Here is an 11924-nt window from a genome sequence, read left to right as displayed (position 1 = left end):
ATCTTAATTTTGGACATTTTTTTATGAGTGATAATCCTTTTCTCTAGATAAAAAGTAAGCTTTTCTCGTTCTTTTCACATTGAATATGTATATGTTTATATGTATGATGCTTCCTGTTGGTGCTTTTTATAGGGTAAAGGATTTAAACAGGTTTTGAATTGCCTCGGCTGTATTTGAGGTAATTTTAACATTATTTAACGTGATGTTGTCGGTGAACAACCAAATACATTTTATACAACTTTGTTACATCGTGTTTTTATGACATTATCGTGATACATGCACAAGTGTATAATTTACCTATAAGGATACCTAGAAAATATGATAGTTTTTATACTGTACCGTATTTGTTGCGAGAAGTATTAGCATGTATTCGATAGGTTGTCGGTGTGTTGTAAGCTGTTGGAACACACTCGTAAAAGCAATTGTGTGTGTAACCTTGTAAGGTCAAGCAAGAATGCGTTTGTGAGTTATCTTGTAACAAGAGAAGTGTCAAGTAATGATATATGAGTAATGTGTATGTGTGCTATATGTGTTATACCTGTTTAGACTAAAGACTGTTTCTTTACATACCCTACGAAAAATAGTTTTCACGGGTAAATGCTTGGGTGATCTTTTTTATATCATGCAACGTTTATTATTTACTAATATAGTGAAACCTTTCTATAAAGGGCATTCAAGGAGCACAGAAAAATTGTCTTTATACACGGGTTGCCTTTAACACAGGCTTAGTTACTATGCATTGCATTACATTGGGAACCTAAATGTCGCCTTTATACACAGGTGACGTTTGTAGAAGGGTGACCATTGACACAGGGTTTACTGTAGCGGGTACATATACTGTATGTTGTTACGTCAGGTTTTGGAAATTTCTTTTTGAATGTTTATTGTTACATCACTACTGTTGTTGACGGTTGTTTAAGCAATATAAAAAAGAAAATAGTAACACTTTGTTATTATCAATCAACACAAGGGAAACTTGGTTAACTGACAAACTTTATGATTGGCCCGCTTTTCTCCCCAATTTTCAGCCATATTTCACAGTCGATTTGTACTGTTTGGATTCACAAAGTAAAAATCGTCACACAGGTATCCACGATAGCTTCACTTTAATTTGTTTATATAACCAGATTAATGAACGCCAACGATATGTAGTCTGTTAGCTAGTCGATCACAAACACCAGTTGATGTCATCATTCTCATAAAGGTCTGAAATATCTTTGAAATATCACTTGTCAATGTTTTACTCGATGACATAATGATTGAATAAGACACGAAAGAAGTCATATACGGCGCTTCAAACATGTTTTAAGGTTGGTAATTAAATATCAGATCTATTGTACACTTGAATCTATATATAAATATATAAAAGATAAGACCAAGCGTGGGATATGATGGAAACTACTGTCTTAGAATAGACATAAACTTGTAATTGTATTGATAAAATTAAGCCTGAAGCATCAATGACAATACCAGCTGTATGATGAAGTCTGATTAAATAATTTTCTATACTGTATCTAATTCTGGGGTGTCTTTTGTACAATCTTATATTGCAGATCTGTTTCATGCTCCCGATGCATAATGCCAGGGAACGACAAGAGGGTTCAGCTACACCTATGATATAACGAAAATCTTCGCGAACGATAACGAAGATAGTGTTAATTACCTCAATAAAACAGGGATGCGAAAGATTCCTCTAATGTAAGATTATCAGTTATATCTAAATATCACGGTGATGTATCAACTGACAAATTTATACTTAAGGTCAATACTTAAAATCTTCAAAAAACATTTATCTTAATAACGTTTTGTAAGGATTCAATATTGCTCAAAGTTGGATTTTGTATAAAGTCTGTTAATATAAAATTACATTATTTAACAATAACTGGCGATCAGTTTACTTTCAGATATAAATATAAATATGCATGTAAGAGTTATCTTTCTTCCATTGGCTTTAGTTGGGATTCTTTCATGAACATGAAATAATCAAATTATATTACATATTTAAAAAAATGTTCCCATTTTGATTCTGTCTCAGATCACTATACTTCGTATGGATAAATGAATTCTGGTCTCATGTATAACCTGTAATTAGGTTTGCAATGCTTTCAGGGATGTTTTAAACGTATAACGGATAAAAAAGGCACAACTTTCAAAATGAAAATTTAAAAAATATTATTAATAAAATGCATTCTCTGTAGTGCAGACATAATTGATTTCCTTTAATGCGTTGTGGCCAAGTAAAGTAATTAAGTAGTCTATTTACACAATGCCTTATATTACGTTGAAATGTTTGTTTATAATCCGCATGCTAGGAACTGACAAGTAAATTAATTTGTTCTTGGACACCGGCGCGTGGGATAATTGAAACGTTAGTGTTAGCTTGTTATTGTCGAAATCGATGCGTTATTGATGCAAAGATAGAATAGTAAATTACTCGTATTAACTCAGAAATTTAAAAGCCAGGGTAGCTGCATTAGTTTGTCAATCCATAAAATTAATTGTCATCCATTCAATACCAACAATGACAATACCAACATATAAACAGAATGGTAATTCAAACACAAATCTAATTAACCGAGGGCAAAATAAGAACAAAGGGAGATTTAAACAGGGACTCATGAAAAAGTAAAAGGAGAATGAAATCAGGTATTCCAGAAGAGCAAGCGTCTTCAGCTTCATCGACTCCACCCGCCATATCAACCCTGTACAATCCAATTAAGTATTGTCACGTGCACAATTAAAACCAAGATATACAACAAAGCATACTTTTGAGCTTCAATTACGTCAGGCTTCATATCGTGTTAAGAAACAGAATGTTATACTTTAGGATCATTATGACCAGCATAAAACTTCTTGTTTAATCTCCATCAACGCGCAATTCTCGAACCATGTATTGTACGTTTTTTTTCAGTTGAAAAGGTCGTACACGTAAGTCGTAATTTTGGGAACAGGTTCTACGATGTCGTAGCAATCGCGTCAACGAGCGATAGTACAGACTTCTTACAGTTTGATGTAGTAAAGATTACTACTATGTCTTTGAAAAATGTCAGCAGTTTGAAGAGGTCAAGTTGAAAAAACAAAAAAAGAAAGTAAGGACAGGAGGTCAACAGAAAGTACATGTACGTTGTCTATGAAATTAGCTTGTCATTCAGTTAAAGCCAGTTCGGCACCCTAAAACAGATCAACAAAATGTACTTTTATGCTGCAAAACTTAAAAAATGGTTTAGAAATAACTGAACGTCATGTCTATCATGGAAAATGTTGTAACAACGAATTCATGTTCGTCACCCATGGAAACTGCAATGACAATGATTACAATCGAGTTCATGTGAGTCACTATGGAAACTGTAGTGTCAATCTATCAATGAGCACATGCGAGTCGCCATGGACACTGTCGTGTCAATGAGCACATGTTAGTCACCATGGAAACTATCGTGACAATGAGCACATATTAGTCACCATGGAGATTATCGTGACGATGAGTGCATATTATTCACTTCTGGAAATTGTCGTAGCAACGAGTTCCTGTTAGCCACCATGGAAACTGTCGTGTCAGTGAGTACATGTTAGTCGCCATGGAAACTATCGTGACAATGAGTACATGTTAGTCATCCATGGAAACTGTCGTGAAGTCGAGTCCATGTCAGTCACCCATTGAAACTGTCGTGTCAGTGAGTACATGTAAGTCACCCATTGAAACTGTCGTGTCAATGAGTACATGTAAGTCACCCATGGGTCGTTTTGTTATTGGGGTTATAGACGTACGATACATTCTGATACAATCAATTGAAAATTCATTTCGCGATTCATTGTTCCTTTGTATGTAAAACGACGAACAATGTATCATGGGAATTTTCATATTGCTGTTACACGTCTCCAATGCTTTGTGATACAGCAAATTTGAAATTTATTAATTTCCTTTCAATATCCTTAGGATATCTCGTACATATGATAGGAAATGATTAAATCAATCTGTTTTACTTTTTGGATCGACTTCATTCGCAGGTTGATAATAATAATGTATTCATGGTCATGGTTGAAATATGAAGACTTATTGGACTGAAGGCATCATATACAGCAACCATATTGAGACAGATGATCGACATTGGAGAATTTTTTTCTAAAGACATGCTGAAATGTGTCATCGAAATGTCAAATGGAAAAAACAATGATAATTTCAAATTCTTGTCAATAGGTTTTCTTGTCATTTGATCTAAGACGTGCGATAGTGTGTTTGCCATACGGAGGCCATTCAGAATCTTTTCAATAACAAAATGTAACCTGGTGTTGTTCTATTTTCTATATTTTTTAGGTCGGTTAAAATCTTGCTCAAAAGAAACAGGGATGAAAAGCACATTACAATGTAACATTAGTATAAGAAAGAGTGCAAGCTTTGATGGCTGATATATGCCAATTCGCCTATTTGCGTTGTTTCTAACGCGAAAACAGTAAAAAAAGGCGACAAAATACACATGACGTAGCGCCTTTTCATGTTCATTTTGTCGCCTTTTCGAGTTTTAATGTAGAAAATGGAAGATGAAAACCCGTCGTTCCGCAGGTTTTCGCTTTAGAAACAACGTAAAAAGGCGATATTGCACAAATCAGTCACCACAACACGAAAATATCGCCTAAAACTGCACCATCAATGTGTGAAAACATAAGAGTTGAGTTAGGAATATAAAATATAGACCAGACAAATCATATCGCATAAATGATAACTTAATTTTATGATTTGATTTCAATTAATTTGGTAAACTGAAATAGTGGATGATTACAAAATAGGGGAAAATATCACGAAATAAAGACTGAGTAGAATACATTTAATTTTAATAATATACAATTTGTTTTGTAGTAATTAATATTCTATAATGAAAATATGCCGCCAATTGAATGCTTGCTTCATCAAAACGTAGATAAACAGAAAAGAATATTTGCTTTTCAAAAACAAAAAAAGCAAATAAAAAAATGTAATACTAAAAAGTAGACAATATTTAAAAAAAAAAAAACCCTCTTAAATGTTAATGAAATAGTTGTAACAGAATCAAAAGAGAGCACTTACGGAAAGACAAACGAAACCCCTTTAATGCATGTGGTAAATTATAATATCTATGATTGAAAAGATACCTTTTTAACATGTTTGGAAACAGATCATTAAAGCTGCTTAAATTTATCTAAGAGAGGATCTCCGATTTTATCTCCGACTATCTAAGAACGAAGTGCCTCAAAATTAGAAATACATCCGATACACCTAAAATCGTTTCTCATTCATCACTGTAGCTACTACTTAAACGTGCTTCTTTGTGTGTCGGAGGATACTTTGGTGGATTCGAGCTGGTGTGTACTTAACTTAAATGTCTATATGATGTATGTGTTTATAGATCGGTTGTAAAGAAAACTATGCACTACATAAACTATGTTTATGAGAGATGCTTGCGATGTACTTTTAATACATGAACTTAGCTGCCTAAGCTTCAATAACGTACAAGAAAAAGATATGAGTATGAGATTTAGGGGATTTTGTGCTTGTTTTTATGCATATACTGGAGATTAGATCCTGAATTTTTGTTTTGCAGCCGAGTGTTAAAATGACAAAATTAATTATCTAATTTTGAGTTTATGCATAAAAGCAAGTCTACTACTCCCTAACTGATAAAGTTTGAGTCTAAAAGGGATGTAACTTTCGCAATTTCAATGAAATCCAACAAAAATGGAGGCTTGCAAGATTTTGTTCAAAAAGGTCGTAAACCTCCCTCCAATTTCCAGTCAAGCTGTCGATAATTTCGGCTCAGGGTGTAGATTGAAGCAATAGAAAAGACTTAAATTTTTCTCTGTGTGGATTAACAGTCTAAATTGTTGTTTATGTTGATTCCTGGTGTACATACCCGGAATTCGTCGTGTCTGTTTCTGAGTGATAAAGTTACTTGTTCACTATAGTTAATCAATAGTAGTCGGAATTGTGGAGAGTCATCCGAAGTTGTCAGAACGGTTTTTTCAAATGGAGGTTAGGATTTTTATACCATTCTATGTTGAATTATTCAGTTAGGGTATGAGGCAATGTCGTGTGATATTATTTCATTTAATTGTGATGTTATTAACTAAAATTGATATCTGGATTGCGAATATCGTCTTTATCGACATTTTGACATAAGGCTTACCTTCAAACTGACTGCAGCGGAGACGTGAATCGGAACATGTCACAAAAGTTGTAATTATCGTATTCTCCGCTTAACATTTCGATGACTCATTCTAGTATGTCGTCATAATTTACTGGAATGTCCTTGCCGATCATTCGCCTCAACCGGAAAGGTGACCGCCATATTTGGGCAAGCGTCAGAAATCATGAGTATATTGGGGATTAGATCGTGAAAATTATCCAGTGGAAAAAAGCGTTACATATCTATTGATTTAGAAAAAAAGAAATATCATGCTTTATTAGCCACTGTAATTATCGAAAGTGTAGTTGTGAAAAAAGTTGCAGTATTTTACAGATATTTTGGTACCTAAACATGTTCATTCTCATCTACTAGAATTATTGCCCTTCGTTTTACTCTGACAGATGGGTCTGGGGATAAATTTGCCATATATTTTGTTGTCGTCACGTAATTGAAGCTGATAATAATTTGAAATACAAACAAATATAGATAAATGGATTTCGTTTCAACAAATTGTTCAATGGACAAAGTTTTGTATATGAACATGACGCAGACTTCCATCATGGTAATGCTTATCTTAATTCGTCATCAGTTCTGTCTGGTTACCAAAAAGAGAATACGTCTCTCTCAGAGACATGCGGACAGCATTATGTCATCTGTGCAATGTTACATCTCCCGATTAATTGGCGCGTGCTTTGTAATCTGCACTTCCGGTTCTGTCAGATTTGCATAAAAATCGATCGCAACTAGCGCCGGTCTGTATGGTTGTTTGTTAGAGTCAATTACGTATATGTGCCGCAACGCTAATCTAATTTCTGTACGAGAGAAAAGAGATCACCATGAAGCTTTTCTATGGGAGTGTACTTGGTATTATTAACAGTGCTCAAAAGTCTGTTCAAATATTAATTTTTGAATTGTCTTCGACTTAGAGAATGACGTTGATAATCATCAGTTATAATTATTTGAAAACCTTCCATTTTTAAAAAAGAAATTCAAACTGTTGTCGAAAGCTGAAAATCTATCGATGTATTATACAACCCAATGACGTGTTCTGCTGCTTGGCGATACCATCAATGGATGTCAGTTACTGCACAGTTTACTACAGCCTAATTAAATCAACTCTCTCTGTATCAAATTGTTCGAGTTATGTTATTCAATAATATTTTATACGTTTCTACATGATTTTGTAACCCAAACAGGGGCCATATAGGGTCTAGAATCAATAAACCAATCTAAACCATGAAACGTTTAGCCAATAGTGAGAATTGTTCGACGATAAGAAGTGCACGATTTGTTAAGTATGTGCGCCAACCACCCTTAGTAATAATTTGACTCCAAACAAGTGTCTTTTTAACAAATTTGGAATTATCAATCACACGATATCTTTAAAGTAAAACGATCTAAAATGTGTAATTTTCCTTAAATGGAACCTCATTCACACCCCTGTAGTCAGGATAAAATATGCTTTTTATCGTCCGTGATCTGTAGATGTAGATATGGGCTGAAGATGTTTCAGCAGGAGACTGCCGACCATTACCGTGTTATCAGAACGCCTGTCACTGTGTATTACACGGCTTAATGATTTACATTTTAGCGAAACTAGTTATGTTATCGTGTTCGATGTTTTACGCCCCACACTATCTGATTAGTATACGTTGTCACACTCGGAGCAATTTATACGCAGACAATAGTTCACAAATCAAAAGTTCTACAAATTATCTAGTCAAGGGAATGTGTCTGTTTACAATCATAAAAATAAAAACGGTTTATGGAAATCCGTAAATCGGTAATAGTTACAAGTGGCAATACTTATTGGTGTGATCGGAATCTAGAATTGTTGTTAGACAGTGTGAAAATCCGCCTGCCGACTGCCCAATTTAAATTCAAATTCAATTGTTTATCGCACATGTCTAACTATGTAAGTAACTTGATGGCAGTACATATTCAAACATACATGATAGTTTAACGAAATAAGAAGAATTCATCTACTTTTTTCTGTTTAATTTTTTATATTCAGACCATCCAGTTTTTAAATTTGTTTGTTTATTTTAAATTTTCTTGAAATGATTTCATTCTACCGTATGAAATATCAACTATCCAGTAGCATTATCATTCAATGTCAATATTACTACTAAACTAGGTAGAACGCAATCTAGATTTAATGTTAAAGTGATTAGTACATGCACAATGTGTAACCCCTTACACGTCTGTTGCTACATGACAGAACTGGTTACAGTGGTTCGATGTTTTGGTTATGATAGAAATGTATCCGAGTTACAAAGTGTGGACGTAGTTTCCGTCTGATAGGTACTTAAGAAGAAAAGAATGCATGAATTACGAAAATGGGAAAATGATGTTTCTTCTAAATGTTAAGATATACACGATTGCTACATGAACGAGACCCCTCCGCTACACCGCAGCACTTGCTGATTTAAGAGGTATGCAGAGTTTTACACTTTTAGAGTAACGATGGTGATTCCCATGTAGCAAGGTTACTTTCCTTAATAGCTAGTCAGTTAATTTTAATTGTTTAAACAGTATTAGGTCTATTTCATCTGTTTTATATAGTATTTAAAACGTAAAATACTCTTATCAATGCTGTCGAAGTTATGTTTTAGTACAACACCTCTGTTATCCGAAATTTGGACATGTGGTTTACCAGACCTGCAGTTAAACTGATCGAGCTAGAGAGGATGTCTTTTGCCGAATGACATTTTATGGCTTGTAATTAACCAGAGTTACTTTAAATCCGTTTAACCAGAGTTACTTTAAATCTGTTCATATCACTGATGTTTGCCATATTCGGTTATCTATACTTCATTGAACCGATTATTAACATATACATATCTGTAAGGGGTCTACAAATGATTAAGTCAAAGTCATAACATTACATGTAAGCCGATCTTATTGGCTGACACTATTTTGTCTGGAAATAAAACTGGTTTGGTTTATAAAACCTTAAGCTACTGGAAATAAACACAATATATGGTAAAATAGAGATAACTTCTAAAAATAATGATATTCTACAACCTTCATTTATACAAATATCATAGTACGCCATTGGAGAGATCGGTAACCTGAGATCGTGATGGAGACATCATAGTCCTTATAAATATCTATTTTTTGAAATTTCCCTATTTTTAGTTTTATCTAGGAAACAGGCATGCTGCTATTTGGAAACGGGAGATTCACAAATGCAAATACCTATCATACCGCCTTGTGAAGATTTATTCTTCTTGGTTGAGATACATTGCACGTGTTGTCTGGTGTATGTGGTAGAAGGATAGCAATTATTATAAGTGTGTGGTAGAACGCGATAAGATGTTTGATGATATTAGTAAAAATAGAAGAAGACAAGAATAAAACACCACGGAATTTCTTTTAATTGTGTTTTTGTTCTATTTTATAATTAAGAGACACTTCATCCGTACCGTGTTTCATGCAGAAGTACATTAGTGTGGAAAATTTGGTATACTTGTCACAAATGTAAAATGCTTCATTGATATATGTAATGAATATTTGCGCTCAGTAACCTGCTGATAGAGAAGGATGTTGTTTACCAATAAAATGTTGATGAGAGTTCATGTAGTAGTTGTGTATTACACGTCAAGTATAAGGTACGTGTAGGTTTTTTTAGAGAATATGTTTAACACGTGCGTATTAGTGTACTCTAGGGATGAGGTTTAGCACGTGTTACTTTACTACATAATATAGGTGTTTAGTATGTGAGTGACAACGAGGTTGTTAAGTCCGTATTTATATAGAAGGCTTCAGTACCTGTCTGATATGTGGAGTATTTGTACATGAATGCATGTTGGATAGGGATCATCTCGTCCATAGACTTGTTTATAGTCTGCTGTCTAACATCCTAGTCACTCAGACACTCCATTAGCATTGTCGAGAATTACACAGAGTGTTATGATTACGCGGAAAAAAACAATGATCTATCCCAACCATAGTAGCCTTCATTGTGGGGAAACAACACAGCATGGGCTAAATAAGCTTCTATATAGTTTTACAGATGTTAGAACAGAAAACCTACATTAGATCATATTTAATAGCGTCAACACACAGTAGAATATCTGTCATTGCATCAACACACACTGGAATATCCATCATAGCGTCAACACAGCAGACTATTTCCATAGCAACAAAACACACTTGATTATCTATCAGAGCGTTAATATAGTAGAATATCTGTCATAGTGTTTCAACACACAGTAGAATATCTATCAGAGCGTTAATATAGTAGAATATCTGTCATAGTGTTTCAACACACAGTAGAATATCTATCATAATGTTAACACAATAGAATATCTGTCATAGTGTTTCAACACACAATAGAATATCTATCAGAGCGTTAATATAGTAGAATATCTGTCATAGTGTTTCAACACACAGTAGAATATCTATCATCACGTTAACACAGTAGAATATCTGTCGTAGGCTCAATACGCACTTGAATGTCTATCACAGCGTTAACACAGTAGAATATCTATCATTGTTTTTTCAACACACACTTCTTGAATATCTGTCATAGAAACAACAGTGTAGAATATATGCCCTTGCATCAACACACACATGAATGTCTTTCATAATGTTCACACATTAGACTATCTGTCATTGAATCAACACAGTAGAATTTATGTCATAGCATCAACACACACTTGAATGTCCGTCATAACGATTACACAGTAGAATATTCATCATAGCGTTAACACACACTTGGTTATCTATCATAGCGTTAACACACACTTGGTTATCTACCATAGCGTTAACACACACTTGGTTATCTACCATAGCGTTAACACACACTTGGTTATCTACCATAGCGCTAAAACACACTTGGTTATCTACCATGGCGTTAACAGACACTTGGTTATCTACCATAGCGTTAACAGACACTTGGTTATCTATCATAGCGTTAACAGACACTTGGTTATCTATCATAGCGTTAACACACACTTGGTTATCTATCATAGCGTTAACCCACACTTGGTTATCTATCATAGCGTTAACACACATTTGGTTATCTATCATAGCGTTAACACACACTTGGTTATCCATCATAGCGTTATCACACATTTGGTTATCTATCATAACGTTAACACACACTTGGTTATCCATCATAGCGTTAACACACACTTGGTTATCTATCATAGCGTTAACAGACACTTGATAATCCATCATAGCGTTAATAGACATTTGGTTATCTACCATAGCGTTAACAGACACTTGGTTATCTACCATAGCGTTAACAGACACTTGGTTATCTATCATAGCGTTAACACACACTTGGTTATCTATCATAGCGTTAACCCACACTTGGTTATCTATCATAGCGTTAACACACATTTGGTTATCTATCATAGCGTTAACACACACTTGGTTATCCATCATAGCGTTATCACACATTTGGTTATCTATCATAGCGTTAACACACACTTGGTTATCTATCATAGCGTTAATACACACTTGGTTATCCATCATAGCGTTTACAGACACTTGGTTATTTACCATAGCGTTAACAGACACTTGGTTATCTATCATAGCGTTAACACACACTTGGTTATCTATCGTAGCGTTAACATAGTAATATAACACAGTATCAACAAACACTTGAATATCTGTAAAATATTTTCATTCACTCAACATACAGACATAAGAGAAATATATCATGACGTCAACACACATACTGGCCAAACGTGTTATAAGGTCTAGACACACAAGAAAATATATCACAGCGTAAGGACATAAAATAATTATTTGATA

The 11924-nt window shown here is 34.2% G+C and overlaps 1 protein-coding gene across 1 annotated transcript; it reads right to left on the bottom strand.

Annotated features, from left to right (window-relative positions):
* Positions 1 to 10808: 10808 nt before the first annotated feature.
* LOC132551099 (prion-like-(Q/N-rich) domain-bearing protein 25) lies at positions 10809 to 11702 on the bottom strand. The gene has a single exon (XM_060215207.1). It carries the CDS (start codon positions 11700 to 11702, stop codon positions 10809 to 10811), a length of 894 nt encoding a protein of 297 aa, XP_060071190.1.
* Positions 11703 to 11924: the final 222 nt, after the last annotated feature.

Source organism: Ylistrum balloti, unplaced genomic scaffold, assembly GCF_031769215.1.
Source record: "Ylistrum balloti isolate Yb309-2 unplaced genomic scaffold, AGI_CSIRO_Ybal_v1 Utg370176, whole genome shotgun sequence".
Taxonomy (NCBI): Eukaryota; Metazoa; Mollusca; class Bivalvia; order Pectinida; family Pectinidae; genus Ylistrum; species Ylistrum balloti.
The sequence above is the reverse complement of the archived record's forward strand: the minus strand, read 5'-3'. Positions and strand labels throughout refer to the sequence as shown.